Raw genomic sequence first — 22,972 nt, forward strand, 5'->3', positions numbered from 1 at the left:
TTCCCAAGGTCACACAGCTCTTTTGTTTCAGAGCCAGGATGAGAATTCATATCTTAGGCACCAAATTCAGCATGTTCAGGACATTGATCCCAAATTTTTAGGTTAGTTATTAGTTCCCACTTGCTTCTATGACACCCATCATAAGCCATTCGGCTTGAATTTATCTTTTATTCTGTTGTTATAATGACTGTACTTGTTAAGTGCTAATTTTATGCCATACTCTAATAACCACTTTACATATTCTGCCTACTTTAATTATCATATCAACAATCAAGATGTGATTATCCTCATTCTAGAAAGAACTCCAAGACTCAGATGCTAAATAATTTAACTTAACTAGCTAGTGAACAGTGAAGACTAGCTATCAGTACAGATCTCAGTGATATTTTTCAGTAGGTACAAGGCCCTCTTCTATGTACCTACTTATAATTGTTTGCCCTTAAGCTCCTAAAGGATAAAAACAATGCCTTATTAATCCATGAATCTGCAGGGCCTAGTAAAAGCCCACAGAAAACAATGTAATGTGTTTTGAATGGTTACATGGATGCATTCGTGAAGGTCATGTGACGTTGGACAAATGCTGTTTGGCTTTGACCCTAAGCATGGATTATTTCCTGGTTGTTCATTTCTTCTAATGACCCTGCTCTTTCACGTGGACTAATGCAATAGCTAGACTGGTTCCATAATTTATGGCCCACTATAAAATGAAAATACAGAGGCTTCTTGAAATTTTAATTTTTTTAAGAGAATTTCAAGATGGTGAAAGGAGAGCATTAAACAAAGCAAGGCCCTTCCGAGTGCAGGGCCGCATGTGAATGCACAAGCCATGTGTGGATGAAGCTGGCCATTGCAGTTGCCTCCCAAATAGTCTTTCTGCATCCATTCTTGTCCCCTTCTAGTCATTCAGTTGTAGCAGACAATGTTTGTTTGAAATACTCCAACTTAATTGGTTAAAATCCTTTAGTTCATCCCCAAACTTTCTTGAATTTTTTACATTTTGTTTTTAATTGACATGTAATAATTGTACATATTTATGGGGCACAGAGTGATATTCATTTTTCTTTCTTTCTTTCTTTCTTTTTTTTTTTTTTTTTTTAAGATGGAGTCTTGCTCTGTCACCCAGGCTGGAGTACAGTGGTACCATCTCAGCTCACTGCAACCTCTGCTTCCTAAGTTCAAGCAATTCTCCTGCCTCAGCCTCTTAAGTAGCTGGGATTACAGGTATGTGCCACCACACCCAGCTAATTTTTGTATTTTTAGCAGAGACAGGGTTTCACCATGTTAGTCAGGCTGTTCTCGAACTCCTGACCTCATGATTCACCTGCCTCAACTTCCCAAAGTGCTGGGATTATAGGTGTGAGTCACCATACTGGGCAGAGGGATATTTCAATACATGTATACTATGTGTAATGATCAAAGCAGGTTAATAGCATAGTCACTATCTCAAACATTTATCATTTCTTTGTGTTGTGAACATTCAAAATCCTCTCTTCCAACTATTTAAAAATATTCAGTAAATTATTGTCAACTATAGTCACCTTGCAATGCTGTAGAACACTAAACATATTCCTCTTATCTAGTTGAATTTTGTTATCTATTAACCCAGTCCTCTCTGTAGGAAGGACTGATGTGTTATATAACACTGAAATATTGCAGGTATCTGTTTTCATGATTGGGTAGAAAGAGCTGTATCACTTATCATAATTCTACTTTTGTGGTACTGAGTTTGGAAATGTAGCATTTGCCTTGAAAGGTTGAAGACGATGAATGGGAGTATTCCCAAGTTCAAGTATATTGTGCCCTATGATTTGTATTCATATTTTGTATTGTGTAACTGAGACTGATGAGGTGCAGTTGGCCCAAGTGGAGTGTTTCCATCATAAACCTGGAAAAGTTCCTGTTTTAGGGCAGGTCCTGGAAAAGATCAGTTCTGCTCTTAAAAAGTCTAATGTGTCTTTATGCAAACATTCTTTTCTGCAACAGTGTGGTCACTGATGATGCATTTGAGGATGGAAATTGTGAATCATCCTTAAAAATGTGGCTAACCTCTTTGCTCTGTCCTGCCTATACTAACCTAATTTTTAGTTTTTAATTGAGCAGACCTTGATTGACTTACCCTGGTGTGGTCTGTGCCAGTTCTTTCTGTCTCTCTGCCTCATAATTGATCAGTCAGCATAGCGGCCATGCAGGTGGTCATCCTGAGACATTAAAGAGACTCAGCTACATGGACTGAAGTTATTCTGGAGGAATACTTCCCCAACATCTTTCAGCCACAGTTCTGGGCATGGCAACAACGTTGGAGATCTCTTAGGGTTATTTTCACTTTGATAAACATTCTCGTATAAACATGAGAGAAGAACTAGAAGTGGTTCAGTGAAAAATGCATTGAACATGATTGCCATAGAGACTAGCATTCCAGAGCTGGCTTTATCATTTACTAGTTCACAGTTTCCCTATAATTAAAAAGAGACTGACTTCTTACTTTTAAAAAGAGGAAGATGGCACTCACATCAAAAGTTTATCAAAATGTTTAAATGAGATTATAAATTAGAAAGGGACATGTGAACTATTTAATATTGTATATATATGAGAGAAAATTGCTATAAGGCTACTACCATCAGTCTTGACAATTCTGGTTTTTTATGAAGATTGTGTGGACCAATGAACCTTTCCAATGTAAGAAGCAAATGAGGATCAAACCAATAACCACTTAGGTCAGAAAAATTCTTTTCCCTGCCATATGGTTTCTAAATTTTGCCAGTGTCGATTTTCTTTAATTCCCTCCAAATGCTTTTAGATAAGTGTTTTTTTCCTATGTATTATCTATTCTAACTCATTTTCATTTGTGAGAGCTTCATCTGGTAATACATTTTATGTCTGAAATGCCTTCAGCATCTAACTAACACTATTGGTATAGTCTTGCAAGGATTATTTTGGTAACCATGGCTTATCTGTAGCCTGGAGACTTCTGAGAAGCCCTACTCATGCTATTTAACTTCCAAATACAAGAAAGTGGAAAGAGGAGTATCATGAAATAACGCTGTGGGTGTGTGTGTAGTGGGATGGGGTGAGGGGCAGCTAGATACCAAAACAAAAGGCAGAGGTAGTGTTTGTTGCTTCTATAAGCACCTTCTTCGTAACAACAGGTGCACAGTAGTTCTTAAGAGATTTTTTTGAATTAAAATATGTGTTCTTGATGTTCCTCTGGAAGCAGAGTAGTATGAATACTGTTGATAAAGAAGTGAAGAGGAACTATTTAGGTAGATAGTGAGGGTATAAAAGCCCTCATTAAGGTTTTCCTTTTAATGAAAAGCAGCTCCAAGTTAGTTTCCTTTCTAACAGGAGCAGCCTGTAAAATCCAGTTGCAGACACAGATGCCGGCAACTTGTGTCAATCATGTTCAAGATGGTGGCTCCATCTTCCCATCTCTTTGTCATCCACATGTACAGTAAAGAGCAGACAAGATGGCATTGGTCAAATGGAAAGCATTTTTGCATAATAAGATTAGGGTGGAGTGACCAACCTTCCCTATGCTCTATGTAAACATCATACCTGACCCCCAAAGGGACAAACTTTTTTTTTATTTTTTATTTTTTTATTATTTTTTTTATTGCATTTTAGGTTTTGGGGTACATGTGATGAACATGCAAGATTGTTGCATAGGTACACACTTGGCAGTGTGGTTTGCTGCCTTCCGTCCCCTCACCTGTATCTGTCATTTCTCCCCATGCTATCTCTTCCCACCTCCACACCCCCCCGCCCCTCTCCCATTTCCCCCCAACGGACCACAGTGTGTAGTGCTCCCCTCCCTGTGTCCATGTGTTCTCATTGTTCAACACCCACCTATGAGTGAGAATATACGGTGTTTGATTTTCTGTTCTTGTGTCAGTTTGCTGAGAATTATGGTTTCCAGGTTCATCCATGTCCCTACAAAGGACGTGAACTCATCGTTTTTGATGGCTGTGTAATATTCCATGGTGTATATGTACCACATTTTCCCTATCCAGTCTATCATCGTTGGGCATTTGGGTTAGTTCCAGGTCTTTGCTATTGTAAACAGTGCTGCAATGAACATTCGTGTGCACGTGTCCTTGTAGTAGAATGATTTATAATCCTTTGGATATATACCCAGTAATGGAATTGCTGAGTCAAATGGGATTTCTATTTTTAGGTCCTTGAGGAATCGCCACACTGTCTTCCACAATGGTTGAATTAATTTACATTCCCACCAACAGTGTAAAAGTGTTCCTATTTCTCCACATCCTCTCCAGCATCTGTTGTTTCCCGATTTTTTAATGATCGCCATTCTAACTGGTGTGAGATGGTATCTCAATGTGGTTTTGATTTGCATTTCTCTGATGACCAGTGATGATGAGCATTTTTTCATATGTTTGTTGGCCTCCTGTATGTCTTCTTTTATAAAGTATCTGTTCATATCCTTTGCCCATTTTTGAATGGGCTTGTTTGTTTTTTTCTTGTAGATCTGCTTTAGTTCTTTGTAAATTCTGGATATCAGCCCCTTGTCAGATGGGTAGGCTGCAAAAATTTTTTCCCATTCTGTTGGTTGTCGATTCACTCTACTGACTGTTTCTTTTGCCGTGCAGAAGCTGTGGAGTTTGATTAGGTCCCATTTGTCTATTTTGGCTTTTGTTGCCATTGCTTTTGGCGTTTTGGTCATGAAGTCCTTGCCTACACCTATGTCCTGAATGGTTTTGCCTAGATTTTCTTCTAAGGTTTTTATGGTATTAGGTCTGATGTTTAAGTCTTTAATCCATCTGGAGTTAATTTTGGTGTAAGGTGTCAGGAAGGGGTCCTGTTTCTGCTTTCTGCACATGGCTAGCCAGTTTTCCCAACACCATTTATTAAACAGGGAGTCCTTTCCCCATTGCTTGTTTTTGTCAGGTTTGTCAAAGATCAGATGGTTGTGGGTATGTTGTATTTCCTCTGAGGCCTCTGTTCTGTTCCATTGGTCTATATCTCTGTTTTGGTACCAGTACCATGCTGTTTTGATTACTGTAGCCTTGTAGTATAGTTTGAAGTCCGGTAGTGTGATGCCTCCTGCTTTGTTCTTTTTGCTTAGAATTGACTTGGCTATGCGGGCTCTCTTTTGGTTCCATATGAAGTTTAAGGTGTTTTTTTCCAGTTCTGTGAAGAAGGTCATTGCTAGCTTGATGGGAATAGCGTTGAATCTGTAAATTACTTTGGGCAGTATGGCCATTTTCACGATGTTGATTCTTCCTAACCATGAACATGGAATGTTTCTCCATCTGTTTGTATCCTCTCTTATTTCGTTGAGCAATGGCTTGTAGTTCTCCTTGAAGAGGTCCTTTACATTCCTTGTTAGTTGTATTCCTAGGTACTTTATTCTCTTTGTAGCAATTGTGAATGGCAGTTCGTTCTTGATTTGGCTCTCTTGAAGTCTATTACTGGTGTATAGGAATGCTTGTGATTTTTGCACGTTGATTTTGTATGCTGAGACTTTGCTGAAGTTGTTTATCAGTTTCAGGAGATTTTGGGCTGAGATGATGGGGTCTTCCAGATATACAATCATGTCATCTGCAAATAGAGACAATTTGATTTCCTCCTTTCCAATTTGGATACCCTTTATTTCTTTTTCTTGCCTGATTGCTCTGGCTAGAACTTCCAGTACTATATTGAATAGGAGTGGTGAGAGAGGGCACCCTTGTCTAGTGCCAGATTTCAAAGGGAATGCTTCCAGTTTTTGCCCATTCAGTATGATATTGGCTGTTGGTTTGTCGTAAATAGCTTTTATTGTTTTGAGATACGTTCCGTCAATACCTAGTTTATTGAGGGTTTTTAGCATAAAGTGTTGTTGAATTTTGTCAAAAGCCTTCTCTGCATCAATTGAGATAATCATGTGGTTTTTGTCTTTGGTTCTGTTTATGTGGTGAATTACGTTTATGGACTTGCGTATGTTGAACCAGCCTTGCATCCCCAGGATGAATCCTACTTGATCATGGTGGATGAGCTTTTTGATATGCTGTTGCAATCCACTTGCCAGTATTTTATTGAAGATTTTTGCATCTATGTTCATCATGGATATTGGTCTGAAATTTTCTTTTCTTGTTGAGTCTCTGCCGGGTTTTGGTATCAGGATGATGTTTGTCTCGTAAAATGATTTGGGAAGGATTCCCTCTTTTTGGATTGTCTGGAATAGTTTCAGAAGGAATGGTATCAGCTCCTCTTTGTATGTCTGGTAGAATTCAGCTGTGAACCCATCTGGACCTGGGCTTTTTTTGGGTGGTAGGCTCTTTATTGCTGCCTCGACTTCAGAACATGTTATTGGTCTATTCAGGGTTTCGGCTTCTTCCAGGTTTAGGCTTGGGAGGATGCAGGTGTCCAGGAATTTATCCATTTCTTCCAGGTTTACTAGTTTATGTGCATAGAGTTGTTTGTAATAATCTCTGATGATGGTTTGGATTTCTGTGGAATCTGTGGTGATATCCCCTTTATCGTTTTTTATTGCATCAATTTGGTTATTCTCTCTTTTCTTTTTTATTAATCTGGCTAGTGGTCTGTCTATTTTGTTGATCTTTTCAAAAAACCAGCTCCTGGATTTATTGATTTTTTGAAGAGTTTTTTTGTGTCTCTATTTCCTTCAGTTCTGCTCTGATCTTAGTTATTTCCTGTCTTCTGCTAGGTTTTGAGTTTTTTTGATCTTGCTCCTCTAGCTCTTTCAATTTTGATGATAGGGTGTCAATTTTAGATCTCTCCTTTCTTCTCATGTGGGCACTCATTGCTATATATTTTCCTCTAGAGACTGCTTTAAATGTGGCCCAGAGATTCTGGTATGTTGTGTCTTCGTTCTCATTGGTTTCGAAGAACATCTTTATTTCTGCCTTCATTTCATTGTTTATCCAGTCAACATTCAAGAGCAAGTTGTTCAGTTTCCATGAAGCTGTGCGGTTCTGAGTTAGTTTCTGCATTCTGAGTTCTAACTCGATTGCACTGTGGTCTGAGAGACTGTTTGTTATGATTTCTGCTCTTTTGCATTTGCTGAGGAGTGATTTATTGCCAATTATGTTGTCAATTTTAGAGTAGGTGTGATGTGGTGCTGAGAAGAATGTATATTCTGTGGATTTGGGGTGGAGAGTTCTGTAAACGTCTATTAGGTTTGCTTGTTCCAGGTCTGTATTCAGGTCCTGGATATCCTTGTTGATTTTCTGTCTGGATGATCTGTCTAATATTGACAATGGGGTGTTAAAGTCTCCCACTATTATTGTGTGGGAGTCTAAGTCTCTTTGTAAGTCATTAAGAACTTGCCTTATGTATCTGGGTGCTCCTGTATTGGGTGTGTATATATTTAGGATCGTTAGCTCTTCTTGTTGCAGTGATCCTTTTACCATTATGTAATGTCCTTCTTTGTCTCTTTTGATCTTTGTTGCTTTAAAGTCTATTTTATCAGAGATGAGAATTGCAACTCCTGCCTTTTTTTGCTCTCCATTTGCTTGGTAGATCTTCCTCCATCCCTTTATTTTGAGCCTTTGTGTATCCTTGCATGTAAGATGGGTTTCCTGGATACAGCACACTGATGGGTTTTGGCTTTTTATCCAATTTGCCAGTCTGTGTCTTTTGATTGGGGCATTTAGTCCATTGACATTTAGGGATAGTATTGTTATGTGTGAATTTGATATTGTCATTTTGATGCTACCTGGCTGTTTTGTTGGTTGGTTAATGCAGATTCTTGATTGTGTTGATGCTCTTTTACCATCTGGTGTGTTTTTGGAGTGGCTGGTACTGGTTGTTCCTTTATATGTGTAGAGCCTCTTTCAGGAGTTCTTGTAGAGCAGGTTTGGTGGTGATGAAATCTCTGAGTGCTTGCTTGTTCACAAAGGATTTTATTTTTCCTTCACTTATGAAGCTTAGTTTGGCTGGATAGGAGATTCTGGGTTGAAAGTTCTTTTCTTTAAGGATGTTAAATATTGGCCCCCAATCTCTTCTGGCTTGTAGGGTTTCTGCTGAGAGATCTGCTGTGAGTCTAATGGGCTTCCCTTTGTGGGTAACCCGACCTTTCTCTCTGGCTGCCCTTAACATTTTCTCTTTCATTTCAACCCTGGTGAATCTGACGATTATGTGCCTTGGGGTTGCTCTTCTTGAGGTATATCTTTGTGGTGTCCTCTGTATTTCCTGTATTTGAATATTGGTCTGCCTTGCTAGGTTGGGGAAGTTTTCCTGGATAATATCCTGAAGAGTATTTTCCAGCTTGGATTCATTCTCTTCATCACATTCAGGTACACCTATCAGACGTAGATTAGGTGTTTTCACATAGTCCCACATTTCTTGAAGATTTTGTTCATTCCTTTTTGTGCTTTTTTCTCTGTTCTTGCCTTCTCTTTTTATTTCATTGAGTTGATCTTCGACCTCTGATATCCTTTCTTCTGCTTGGTCAATTCGGCTGTTGAAGCTTGTGCATGCTTCACGAAGTTCTCGTGTTGCGTTTTTCAGCTCCATCAATTCACTTATACTCCTCTCTATGCTGTCCATTCTCGTCAGCAGTTCGTCCAATCTTTTTTCAAGGTTCCTATTTTCTTTGCGTTGGGTTAGACCATGTTCTTTTAGCTCATTGTAGTTTCTTACTACCCACCTTCTGAAGTCTGATTCTGTCATTTCATCACCCTCCTTCTCCATCTGGTCTGGTTCCCTTGCTGGTGAGGAGTTGTGATCCCTTTTAGGAGGAGACGTGTTCTGGTTTCGGGAGTTTTCATCCTTTTTGCGCTGGTTTCTTCCCATTTTTGTGGGTTTATCCACCTGTTGTCTGTCTCTGTCCCAGGGAGTTGGAGCTTTATGAGTTTCCGTTGCACTACTGCCTTTTTTGATTTTTCTTTCAGGTCTGACCCGTCCAGCTAGCAGCATGCCTAGCCTCTGCCTGCCCGCAGGGGCTTTGCTGAGCTGCTGTGGGCTCTGCCCAGCTGCCCTGAGCTCTTCCCTGTAGTCCTTTTTATATGGGCGTAGTTAGAACTGTCTGGGCAATGGTGGCCCCGCCTCTGTTATGGCGGACTCTCTCTGTTGTGGCAGGTTGCCTCAGCAACGGCGGGTTGCCTCGGCAATGGCAGCCTGCCTCCGTAGTGGTGGAGAGTCTCAGTAATGGCGGAAGCCCCTCCCCCATGGAGCCGGACCGTCCGGGTTCAGCTGTGCTTGGTTTGAAGGGCTCAACCCAGAGGGTTTCCAATTACTGTTTTTGTTTTCGTTGTTGTTGGGGGTGGAGGGGTGGGACCAACGGAGCCTGATCACCTGGCTCCCTGACTCAGAGTCTTTTAAGTTGAACGACCCCGCGTTCTGGTCGCTTATTGAAAAGGCGCCGGGATCTCCCGTGCTGCGACTCACGGAGTCGGCTCGAACTGCAGCGCCGGCTCCTGGCGGATTTTTTGCCTAGGAATCTCTTGGCCTGACTCGCTATTTCAGATGAATGGGCAACTCTGCCGTCTCAGGGCTCTGCTCGCCAGCTAAGAGGGCTCCCAGACCAGTGGCTTTTGTCCGGAGAACCACAGCAACAGGGTGTGGTCACAGCAGCCGCGTGGGCGGAATCAGCCCCGAGGGGGCCAAAACAGCGGCACCGGCTGGGACTGCGACGCTGGCGACCCCTCTGCCTGGGTATCTCCTGGTCTGTGGGCAATAAGAGTTCGTCTGGAAATGCGGCGTCCACTCACCCTCTGCACTTTCACTGGGAGCTGAAGTCCTGAGCTGTTCTTAGGCGGCCATCTTCCCCGGGACATTCTATATCTAGGCAAGTACATCACACTTGTGGGAATTGCTATATTAATCTATTTGCAGTGAGACGATATACTGTACCACCTTCTAACTGGAATATCAGACAGAGATTTTTCATTGCTGTAGTATTTTGCTTAATTATTATCCTTATAGAAGGGATAATAGTTACCAAGAAAAAGGAAACATGAAAGTTTTACTATCACTGTGTGTGTCCATGTTCTAAATTTTCCTGGAATCAGACAATGAACCCTGGGTGTCTACCCCAGACAACGTAGCCACTTCACTGTCATTGCTAATTCCAAATTTTAGACTAAAAAGAGGATAGATTTGTGAGGGAGCCTCCCTCCCAGGATGTCACCTACAAGGTGGGTTAGTTAATGGTAGAACCAGCAAAACTGATGCTCTCAATAAGTGTATTTTGTTGCCTCCCTAAATTAACAATATGCCCACTGAAGAGTAGAAACAAAAGCCAAAACTTGATTTTACATTTTATAACCTGAATTATAATGCATTAATGCAATCCAGTATTTTTCCTATGCTTTAAGAAGTCAACAAGGCATGGGTAGTAGGGAAATAGTATCTTCTGAAGATCAGTTAAACTACATGTCTAATAAAGATCTTGAGAGAACAAAAACACTAAATGCTTTGAAATAAGCCAGAAGGCTTGGACAAATAGAGAAAAAACACATTAAATGTGAAGTATGAGACAAATCCAAAAGCAAATTGTGCCTGTAGGTTGAGGACCACATATTATAAGTACAATAGTGAGAAAAAAATCATAAGGTTTGTGAATGATAGTTGGCTTACTGTGAATCAATGATGTAACATGATTTCAAATGAGCTAATTCTTTCAGTCACTCATTCATTTAATATTTCATTCTGCAAATATTTAATTGGATATCCTCTGCCAGATAATTCTAAGTGCTGACTATATGAACATGAATAATGGTCCTTGCCTTCAAAAGTTCCTATTTTAATAAAAGAAGAAGACATGAAAATTAATTACTTTAATACAGTGAGGTAAATGCAATAACAAAAACTTATGCACACGGATTAGAAAATGGGGAATGGTCAAAGACAGTTTTGCCAAGGAGAGTGTCCTTGAATATCTTGTTTTGGGCTGGACATCATGAAGTGAGGCAGGGGGTTGTTGTGGAGCAGGGAGTTTGATGAACAGATTGGGAGATGACCATGTGAAGTATTCAGGACCATCCCAATGAAGATGCAGCCAGGTTGTGTGTCCAGGATTCTCTGCAATACCTTTTATATTTTCTCTGTTTTCCTCAGATACCTAATGTATAAGAACAATCAGCAAAACTATTCTTGAATTAATGTGAGCTCCTAAAGTGTTGGTTAAATCCAAACAGCATGAATAGCCTGTAACTGCCAACTCAGTACTGAGTGACTATTGAACCTATAAATTTATAAGACAGCTGAGATGGAAGGCTGACTGAGTTCTTTCATTTTTTATTAATTTAATTCCATTGGTAGCAAAGAGTAAGAAAATAGAAGACAAGCCAATAATTGTTCTCAAGTCAGGAAAAAGCTGAAAAAAGTGCTTGATCACCAGCAGCAATAAACTTGGGGTTATATTTACTTTCATGATCTCAGTTAATTTGACTACAAACTTTTCCTGAAGACCTTCAAACAGAATCCAGAACTAAGTTTCTCTCATAAAAAGGAGGGAAGGAATAGGAATGAACATATATTGGGTACCTGCTCTGTGCCAGGCAAATAACAGCCTCACAGCAGCCCTAGGGCAGTGCTATAAAATAAATTGTCTCCTGTAAAATTCACATGAATTTGCATATGCAACAGAGTCTAAATTTGAAGCTGAAGCCCCAGCTTATTCCATTAATGCTGTGTCTACCTTTAATTCAATAATTTATAGATGTTTTTACTTTTATTTTTACTCTAAAGTTGGCTTATTTTTGTTCATACATCTCTTTGCCTTCTTTTGTGTTCATTTTGCCTGGCTGTAATACATCCTTTGCCACTAAGCATCTCACCTAATTTGAAAATGTTTTGAGTTTCTTTGCTTGGAATGTGGTGAACATTGTTCAGCCTAATTCAAAAGAGGTGCACACTTAAAAAGTGGACTTTGGAGTCAGAAAGACGCAAGTTTGAATACAGATCTGTTATTTACTGGCTGTGTGAACCTGGGTAATTGCTAACCTCTCTTAGCCTATGTTCTTCAGAATGTTACTCTGAAGATTAAAGCACATAAAATTCTTGAAACACATGTAATTTAGACATTAGTATCTAAAGTTTATAAAGAACTCTTATATCCTGGCTATTGTGAGAAATGCTGCAATAAACATGAGAGAGCAATCTGAAAGTATTTATCAATGGATGAATGGATAAAGAAAATATGGCATATGAACACAATGGAATTCTATTTAGCGTTAAAACAGAAGGAAACCCTGCCACTTACTACCACGTGAATGAACCTGGATGATGCTATGTTAATGAAATAAGCCAGCCTGGAACCTGGATCTGGGACTTCCAAGCCTCCATAACTGTAAGAAATAAAGATTTGGTATTTATACTAGTCTGCAATAATTCAGGTATTGGTGGCCTGAGTTGACTAATACAGACAGATGATATACCACTTTACCTATGAGCAAGTTGAGCACAGGGTCACTACTGGTAGGTCTTGTATTGTTGACAAAGGTACATATTATCACTTATATGTGGAATCAAAGAATTTTGAACTTGTAGAAGCAGATAGTAGAATTATGGTTACCCGAGGCTTGAGGTGTATGTGTGTGTGACGTGAAATTGAGGAGATTTTAGTCAAAGAATACAGAATTTTAGTTAGGAGAAATAAATTCCAGAGATCTATTGTAGAATAGGACAACTATAGTTGATAGCAACATATTGTATACTTGAAAATTGCTAAGAGAGATCTTATGTGCTATTACCACGTACACAAAAAGCTTGTGAAGTAATGCATATGTTAATTAGCTTGATGTAGCCATTCTACCACATACACATAGATCAAAAAGTCATGTTGTATACCATGAATGTATACAATTATTTGTTAATTAAAAACAAAAAATAACTCTCACAAATTCAACAAGAAAATAATGAACAACCCAATAGAAAACTGGGTAAAGGATGTGAACTGGCAGTTCACATAAAATAAAACCCAAATAGTCAAGAAATAAACAATCAGATGCACAAGCTTATGCATAATCAGAGAACCACAAGTGTAAACAGTACAATAAAATGCACACACTCAACTAAGCAAATATTTAAAAAATCTAACAATGTAGGTGAGAATGAGAGCAACAAGGCCACCGTTTATAAGAAGAAAATCACTTCAGTCATATTGGAGAGCAATTTGGCAGCATTTTAGAAGTGAAAAATGCAGATAGCCTTTAATCCAACAAGTGTACTTTTATATTACACTCCAGGAGATATGGCCAATGATGGGTAACTAAAGCATTTTTTATAATAGGGGAATCTGGTAACAACCTAAGTGTCTCTATTAATAGATCAAAGGATAAACATATTTTGATATGTTTGTATTATTTCATATGTACAGACAACTAAAATGAGTTATGTCCATATACATCAACCTAGATGGATCTATAAAGATAATATTGCATCACAACAAAATAATAAATATTATAAATTATAGATACAGACATAGCTATATGTATATGTGTATATGTGTATATGTGTGTGTGTATATATGTGTATATGTGTATATATATGTGTGTGTATATGTTATATATAAAACACGGATTGAGAGGATATATATTAAATACATTAGAAGCTGGATTTGAGGAGACAGAGAGAGGAGAATAATACTAGAGAAAGGAATTTCAACATCTGAAACACATTCTCGTTTTAAAAATGCCTACGAAAATATGACTAATTGTTAGCATTGTTAACTTCCAGGGGTTGGTTCATGAACATTAATATTATTAGTTCTGAGCACATTTTCTTACCCTTCTTGGATTATCTTGGCCTTATCCTTGGACTCTTGGCCACTTATTCTGGCCTCAGCTAGTCCTGTGTGCTTCCAATACCTGAGGCCAATCGGCCTGGACTAGCTCCTTCTATCACTTCTTGTGTGGGGTTTGTTTACCCCAGTGGCTGTGAAGGTGCCAAGTGATGTCATAGGAAGTGCATGCAAAAAGGGAACTCTTACCAATGGGAGACAGAGAGAGAAAGAGCCAGCGGACATATTTTTCTGCCTCCCTTTGTTCTGAGACACTTTTTCCCACTGCAGAGACTGCCCAGAGACATTTCAAATGGCTCTGCGAGTAGATTTTCCAAGGCACTAGTTGAATCTCTTCACAGCCCATGTTGCCAGCAAAATGTAGTGATAGCTTGCATTTGCCTCCCATCCTTTTCTTCCTCCCTTGTCTTTTCTCTCACTTTCACTGTCCTGGGGTTTTATTAGCGTTGTCTTGGGCTTTTTCTCTCTAAGGAGTCTAGGCTAAAATATTCTTTTTTGGACTTTTCTGTATTTCAATGATAATACATTTGTCCCTTGCTATCAGCCCTGTGGATACCAAAATCCACGCATGCTCAAGTTCCCTGTACAAAATGGCATAATATTTGCATATAACCTATGCACACCTCCCCTATACTTTAAATCATTTTTGGATTACTTATAAACCTAATGTAATATAAATGCTAGGTAAATAGTTGTTATACTGTACTGTTTTTATTTGTAATATTTTTAGTTTTTTAAAATATTTTCATTCTGAAGTTGTTTGAATCCACAATGCAGATGGTGTGGCTATAGAGGACCAACTGTACAATGCAAAGAGAGAACATGAGGGCTTAATACACAGCAGCTGCTATTAATATTGCTGCAGTCAAATTATAAACAGATCCTAAAGGTGTTAGAGCCACTAAATTTGAGGACATCATAAATTATTGGATTTGGAGGAGACCTGAGTTATTATGTAGTACAAACTTTGATTAATTAATTAATCTGTAATTCATATAAATGATACCACTGATTTTTGCTTAGACTTGTAAGCTAGAGAATGCTGGATTTGAGATATAAGTCAATATCTAATCAGTCCTTAAGTTTCAATAACGTAACCTGCATGCTTTTCCCAATGTTTCCACTTCCCACAGAAAGTTGAGTACTCTTTGAACTCACAATGGTGGGCACTTACTCTCCACTGTGGTTGAGGTTGTCATAACGCAGAAAGAGGCCTGCATAGATGGTCTCAGTAAGCAGGGCGTAGATGGCGATCATGATCAGCAACACTGCCAGCTTCAGGACGGAGTTCAGCCGGAGGAAAACTGCACAGGTCACCATGGCCAACACCCCAGTGAAGACAAAGTACTGGAAACAGAGAATGCAGGTGGTCAGATTCAATGGGGGCAGCAGTTCCCTCCCCTAACCATGGATGCCAGTAGGTCTTATACACATTTGCAGAGAGTTTCCATTTAGAGGTCTCCAGGCCTCTCGAAATTTAACAGGCCCCAAATCAAACTCTTCATTTACCTAATGCCAAGTCCTACTTCTGTGAATGACATCACTAATCACAGCATTTCCTAAGCTAATAACCTTGGTTTCATCTTCGTTGCCTCCTTCTTTTCCACACAGGCCGTCCTAAGTTGGTAGATTCTACATTATTATTATTATTTTTTGAGATGGGGTCTCACTCTGTCCCCCAGGCTGGAGTGCAGTGGTGCGATCTTGGCTCACTGCAACCTCCTCCTCCTAGGTCCTAGCTATTCTCCCGCCTCAGCTTCCCCAGTAGCTAGGGTTACAGGCGTGTGCCACCATGTAGAGATGGGGTTTCACCATGTTTGCTAGGCTGGTCTCAAACTCCCAACCTCAGATGATCTGCCCACTTTGACCTCCCAAAGTACTGGGATGACAGGCATGAGCCACTGCGCCCAACTGATTCTGTTTTAATAGAACTCCCCTCCAGCCAGCCTTCTTCCACACTGTTTCTATCTTAGTTCTTACCAACAGCTCCAGAATCGTTTTCTGGCAGCTCTGTCTGCAGTTAGTCCCCAGTCCCCACCCCATACCCGTATCATTCTCTACCCAGGATTTTTAAAGCACAGATCTGATCATGCCATCCCTTAACTTGAAGTTCTTTCATAGCTCTTCTCTCTCAAATTACATTCTTCTTTCTGAATAGCAAAGCTCACAAGGCCATCATATATCAGATTTCCTTTCCTCTCTAAACCCTTCTCCCATGTCCTAGGGCCCTGTTGCTCGACTCTCATCCATATGACTAGGGCTTACTCCTCTGGCAAATGTCAGCTCAGATGTTCTTTCCTCTGAGAAGCTTTTCTCAATATCTCCAGGTCCGTTTGGATCTTGCTTCCTTCCTTCACAGCACCCTGCATAGACCAGCATAATATCTAACACCCTGTATTTTTTTTTTTTTTTTTGAGACAGAGTTTCGCTCTTGTTACCCAGGCTGGAGTGCAATGGCGCGATCTCGGCTCACCGCAACCTCCACCTCCTGAGTTCAGGCAATTCTCCTGCCCCAGCCTCCTGAGTAGCCGGGATTATAGGCATGCACCACCATGCCCAGCTAATTTTTGTGTTTTTAGTAGAGACGGGGTTTCATCATGTTGACCAGGATGGTCTCGATCTCTTGACCTCGTGATCCACCCGCCTCGGCCTCCCAAAGTGCTGGGATTACAGGCTTGAGCCACCGCGCCTGGCCACACCCTGTATTAGAAGTGACCAGCATAATATCTAACACCTTGTATTAGAAGTAACGGCTCAGATTGCAAATTTGGAATTAGCCAAGAGCTGGAATACTGGTGTAGCCTTAGGCGTCAGTCTACTCCACAAGATTTTAGCCTTTTAGGGGACATTCCCCAGCCTATTTCTTCCCTTAGAGAAGTATCCCAATATATCATTCTGGATGGTGGGTTCAGACTCTGATTATCGGGAACAAAAAGAATAAAACTTGTATCATCAAAGTGGCAATACTGTGATCTCTATATACATGTTTACTTGTAACATTTAAAATAACTTGTCAAGATAGGAGTCATAACATCTATTTTATAAGGTAAGAAACTGAGGTTCATGAAGCTTAAGTAAATTGTCCAAGATCTCTTGGCTATAAAGTGGCATCTAGGTCACCAGGATATAACCAATTCACGTAAATGGGATTCTAGTTGAAATACTGGACTTGATAATTTCTAAAATTCTTTTTGGTCTTGTTACGCATGGCTGTTTGTAACAACTTGTCTTTTCTCTTCTATTACACAGACAATTTCTATATGGGCAGGGGATGTGGGTAGGAGTTTCCAAAAATGTCTGAGTAATTACTGAAGAATAAGCCTAACAAATCATTTATGCATCCTTTTAACAAATATTGACATTGACAAGTGTGGAGAGTGTCCTGACTGAGTTCTCCCTAAGGGCCCCATGTCTTTGCGGTGATGGGGTGGACTTGTAAGTGAAAAAGGCATTTCCTTGCCCTTAGGAGCCTAGTGTCTGGTATCTCCTTTACTTCTGTCTTTTCCTTTTCTAATAAATCCAATTATGTTCTGGTTTCAAATGAGATGATAGGCTTTCTTCAGCTGTCCTTTAAGATCTTGGGGAAGATTTTAGGTAATTCATCTTGATGCCTCTGTGTAGGAAGCTGTGTGCAAAGTGACTGGGCGACAAGCAGTTCACTCTCCAGAACTCATTCTCTGCTGCAGGGAAACTCTAAGACCCTCCATTTTGACAAAGGCCAAAGAAAGAGGACCAGATCTGAGGGGTCCTGTTTCATTGTTGCCTGTATCACAGTAAGGGGCTGTGCATGGCTTTTTTAAAAAAAAAATTATGAATCATATATTAGATAAAAAGCCATTGAAATGATTTCATCCTTGGAACAAAAAGTTATGTGGTCACAGCAGCTAATTTATAAAATGTAATAAGCATTTGTTGAGTGCCTATTACAATCAAGACATGGTGCTAGGCACTGGAAATTTGAAGGAGAGTAAGAGATGGCCCAGGCCTAAAGGAAGTCATGGTCTAAAATGTAAAGCAGACATAAGAACACCAACAGTAATCATAGTATAAAGTACTGTGTCATCAATGTGACCAAATGCAATGTGGGTACAGAGGCAGGACAAAGCACTGTGCATTCTGTGGGCACATCTGAAGAAGGCTGTACAGGCAGATGAGTTGGAACTGAACCTTGAAGGACAGAGAGGATTTCACACAGTAGAAAGTGGAAAGGGAAGGGCATTCTAGGAAGACAGAATAGCATGAATGCAAAAGTGTAAAGGAACAAGGTGTCAGAAGAATTAATTCCTTAGGTCATATTAGAAAATCACACAACTATTCTTTAGGAGATCTAGTAACACCAGCAGAAGAAAATACTTGTGTGTTGCCCTCGTCATTTCTCTAACAAGGCTGCTGAAGGTATGACAGGCAAATATACATTTATACGATGTATTGATGGCTCTTTCTCTTTTTGGTGCCTCAATCAATTATGACAGTATGCTCTTGCCTTCCTTACTCCATTCCCCATTCTATTGAAAGGATCACTGACTGCCTTGTAGGGTTTGGGTAACTTTTTACTTTAAAGTATAAAGGTGAACCTTTTGGAGGTGCTATAAACCAAGGGACATCAGACAGAATGGCCCCTGGATAACATCAGAGATATCTCCGCTGTGCTTTTTATATTTTGAGTGAATACTGGGGGTGGGACCAGGAAGTGGGAGAACAACAGGAAGCTACAGAAGTATTATGGCTTTGTGAAAGCTTTGTGAAAACATTTCTCTTTTGCTGGGTCTGGACCCATAAATTGTACGTGTCCTGTAATTTGGGAAGAAACTGGCTCAATGCAATTACTTAGTTTCTATCAAACAACAAGCAATTTTTGTGTTATGTTACTCCAGGAACTTAGAAGGCCCACAGCTCCTAAAGTGTCCCCTAAATCGATCCTGAGTATAAGAGGATCATAGGTGTAGTAGGGCGGGGATAAGGGCAAAACCATGCTGTAAAAAGTCCTCTTGTATGGACATCTGTACTTTATTCTGCAGTTCATAAGGAGCCATGGATGGGTTTCATGTTTGTAATGGATTCATCAGGTCAGTACTTTAGAAATGAATAGTGGTGGGGAAGAATATATGATGTATCAGGATTAATGGAGAGAAGGTGAGGGCTTAAAAACAAGGTCGTGGCAGATCTACCTGATAAACTTAGCAAGATATAAAAGGTTGGACCATATTGTCTAGTTTTATGAGGAGGTAAGAAAGAGAGAGGAGTCAGAGATAGCACTAAGATTTCCACTTTGTACTAATCTATTAAATAAGAAATAACTTAGAGAAAAAGTGTAGAAAAAAAGCAGTGAGTTCTTTTTTAGGCCTATCAAGCTTTAGGTATAGAAGGAGTGATTCAGTAAGGATGTTCAGTGAGCAGTGACATAAATGAGGGTGAGGTGCAGAAGGCAGATGGGGTCGGGAGACACGTTTAGCATCATTTAGCTGAACTTACAGGTGTGGAAGAAACCACTCAAGCAGAATAGAAGTAAAGACAGAAGATGCAGAGATTAACATTGAGAGACTACCATGTTTGAAGGACTGTGGAAGAAGAGAAATGAGAATGTTGATTAGGAATTTTTAGGGATGTGAGGAGGAGAACTAGAAGACAGCAGTGAAGAAACATGTGCCCCAAGAATAGAGAGCTCTCTGTATAAGAGTTTTCAGAGGAGCATTTAAATGACAACAAATAATTTTCAAAATAATTTTAAACTGGAAAGCAGGCTGCAAAATTGCATATACACTGTGATTACAAAAATGAAAAATATGTACACAGACATGACATGGCTTTTGAGTGGAGTATTTCCTTTTGTAATGTCTTTTAGTTTTATTTTAATGTACAATATCAAAGGAAGCAGTACATCGAATGTAGTGTTTCGGGGTAAATCCTCGTACTCCAGAGAACTCTGTCTCTCACATAGTAATGGAGTTTTCTATTTTTCCCTAGACCTTTAAATGATTAAAAAAATATTCCAACATTTGTATGAGAAATGTTAGTGAGCAAAGTTCCCAGCAATGTCTGTTAAAGGAAACATACAAGGTATGCATTGTAAGTGCATCACCTTTGCCTTAGGAATGGATAAAATGACAGATCAGTTTTTACCATTAAAAAAAATTGTCTAGAAAAAAGAAGTTGAAGGTACTTCAGTAGGTTAAACAAAATGCAGACAGGAGAAGACAAAAAACCCCTACAGATGTGGTGTTGCAAAACAGACCAGATTCATTTTATATTAGAGGAACTCCAGGTTAGATGGGTGAAGGGGCAGGCTGGGTTGGAGATGCCTGTAAATCAAGGATTAAGTTGGTGGAAAGTAGATAATTAAACCTAAATATTTATTGGGATCATATTCTGTGAATGACTTTGAATGACTTTATGTGTTTCATCTCATTTAATTATTTAAATGGCCCAAGGACAGGTATTATTCTTGTGTCCACTTTACAGAAGCGATGAAGTATATATATAAACACTTTTCTTCTTCTGAATACACAAGATTTTCTTATCTCAGATAGATATTCTGGCTTGAGAAATCAATTTGTTCAAAGTCTGTACCAAAAAAATTGGAATCTCATGATATGACAAGGTGTTAAGGGTAGCAACATCTGATTCTGTTTCCATGAAACAAACACTTTACAAACTAAAACATGCTTTATTCCACAATTGTTGACTGAGGACCTACTATGCACCAAAATTGTGCCAGGCTAGAAGGACATTGTCAGTGCACCATAAAGTGCCTTGGCAATATATGGACAATTTACTCTTAGAAGAGGAGGAAGAAGAATTATGTTACATAATGATAACTGATGAGGGAATTGAGTATCTACCCCCATAAGTAAGACAAACTGGACTCCCTGCAGCTATTTGGTTGCTGCCAAAATCACTTAACTTGTGGGACAAGAAGGAAAGAAACAGACAATTTTCAAAAGTCACTATGGTTTAAAGAAATCATCTGGACTTAATCGCTTTATAAAAAACCCGATTCTTAGCAACTGTAGCTCTTGACACAAGAAGCACAGGGAAGTGTGTTCAGGCAAAAGACAGAAGCTGCTCTGCTACTTCTGAGACCGGCCTGGATTCTCCAGAAAGCCGAGCAAGGAGGGTATCATTAAACCTGGGGACCACCGTAAGGTGCTGGACTCTCCAGGGTGCTCACTGGACTGTGTTAAGTAGAGGAAAAGAAATTTTGTGTGTGGTTGGTGCTCTGGTATACTCCTAATGGTCCTTTGGTTCATTCAAGATGCTTGTTTTCCATGTTTGTATTTTTGAAAAATCTGTTACTCATATCTTTGTCTTTTACTATGTGATATGTTCCCCCACCCATTTTATGATTTTGTCCTTATTATGGGTTGAGTAATTTGATTATGATGGGCCTTTGTGTGCCTGTGTGTGTGTTCATATTGAGGTTTTTGGACCTGTGGATGTATGGTTTTCATCAAATGTGGAAAATTTCATGCCACTATTTCTTTAAATAGGTTTTCAATCTTTTTGACTTTTTCTTAGTCTTTCTTTTGGGTTAGGAGTCAGGATTCCAAGACTCCAATTATACATATATTATGCTGCTTTAAGTTGTCCTCAATACTACTTTTATTTTAATTAAAAAAATTTTGTATTTTATTTTGGATACTTTATATTGCTATGTTATCAGTTTCACCATTTTTTTCTTATGCACAATCTGATTTTGTCTATCATGAATACAGTTATAATAATTATTTGCTTGACTAGGTGCAGGGGTTCATGCCTATAATACTAGCACTTTGGGAGGCCCAGCTAGGTGGGCCACCTGTGGCCAGGAGTTTGAGACCAGCCTGGCCAACATGACAAAACCCCATCCGTACTAAAAATACAATAACAACAACAACAATAAAACTTAGCTCAGCATGTTAGCACATGCCTATAGTCTTGGCTACTTGGAAAGCTGTGGCAGGAGAATTGCTTGAACCTGGGAAGTAGAGGTTGTAGTGAACCAAGATTGCACCACTGCATTCCCAGCCTGAGCAAAAGAGTGAGACTGTGTCTCAAAAAAAATACTAATTTGAACATACACAGTCAAATCTGAGTTGGTTTCTTTTGGTTAATTTTTTCCCTTGTTATCAGTCATATTTTTCTCCTCCTTTTGATTCCTGGTAATCTTTGGGTGCCAGACATTGTGTATTTACCATGTTAAATCCTGGATATTTTTGTATTCCTATATGTATTATTGAAATTTATTCTAGGACACATATTAAATTATTTTAAAAGGTTTGATCTCTTTGGATCTAACTTTAATACTTTAAAAGGAGGAATCAGAGCAGCACATGATATAGGAACAATTATTTTACTCTACTGAATTGAGAATTTTCTGAATACTCTAACCTAGTACCCCATGAATCTTTTTCAGTCTGGCTGGTGGGAACAAAAACTGTTTTCAGCTCTATGTGAATTCCAGGCACTGATCCTTTGAGATGGTTCTTTTCCTGTATCAGTTTCCTCACACGAATGTACTCATTGAACCCTTTTCAGATCTGTAGGTTTGTCTGTCTACGTAACTCTCTAGAGTAGTATGTTCTGCAGACTCTAGCCACCTTGATCTCCCGGGACTCTCAGCTTAGTATTCTCAAATTAGGGAGTCCACCTTAGTTTCCTCTTCCTGAGACATAGTTTAAAATCTCCTAAAGCAATAATAAAGCTCAGGCAATCAGTTACTGCCTGTCTTTCAGGATTATTGTCCTTCATTGATTGATATCCAGTGTCTTGAAAACTATTGTTTCACTTATTTTGTTTGTTTTTAATTATTCCAGATGCAAAGGTAAATCTTGTTCCTGTTAGTCTATTGGAAGTATGCTTCCTTTCTCTTTATATATTTTAAAACATAGATTTTGGTCCCTGTCCTATGCTGGGCCTTTGGTCAATCTTGAATAGCTATACAATATTATTCTCTCTCTTTAAGTCAATAAGGATGGAGTGTGAGTACTAAGATGACATCATAAGAGTATGTGAGATGGCAGGAAGGAGAGTGACCTAAGGGAGTTGGGCCTGCCAAACCACGTTATGGAAAAAGGGAGGCTTCAAGACTGGATAGGACCAGAATAAATAGAGAAGAAAGGGAAGGAAATGCCCACATGCCATGACACAGGTGATCACAACTTTATGGAAAAATAGGCTCTTCAGGACCCTTTAAAATCACAGCAAGCTCTGATTGCTCTTGCAGATACAGTGAACTGTTTATTCAGATGTACCAGAGCATATAAAAAAGGGGCATAATTCTAAGATGAGGGT

The 22,972-nt window shown here is 39.3% G+C and overlaps 1 protein-coding gene across 3 annotated transcripts in view; it reads right to left on the reverse strand.

Moving 5' to 3' along the window:
• The window catches only part of ADCY8 (adenylate cyclase 8), a 276,013-nt gene that overhangs the window by 39,794 nt on the left and 213,247 nt on the right, over positions 1 to 22,972 (reverse strand). For all 3 annotated transcript variants that reach the window (XM_039464343.2, XM_039464342.2, XM_039464341.2), the window contains one exon: positions 14,877 to 15,049. In XM_039464343.2, coding sequence (XP_039320277.2) covers positions 14,877 to 15,049 — 173 coding nt within the window. The remainder of the gene's footprint in view (positions 1 to 14,876; positions 15,050 to 22,972) is intronic.

Source organism: Saimiri boliviensis, chromosome 15 (assembly GCF_048565385.1).
Source record: "Saimiri boliviensis isolate mSaiBol1 chromosome 15, mSaiBol1.pri, whole genome shotgun sequence".
Classification (NCBI taxonomy): domain Eukaryota; kingdom Metazoa; phylum Chordata; class Mammalia; order Primates; family Cebidae; genus Saimiri; species Saimiri boliviensis.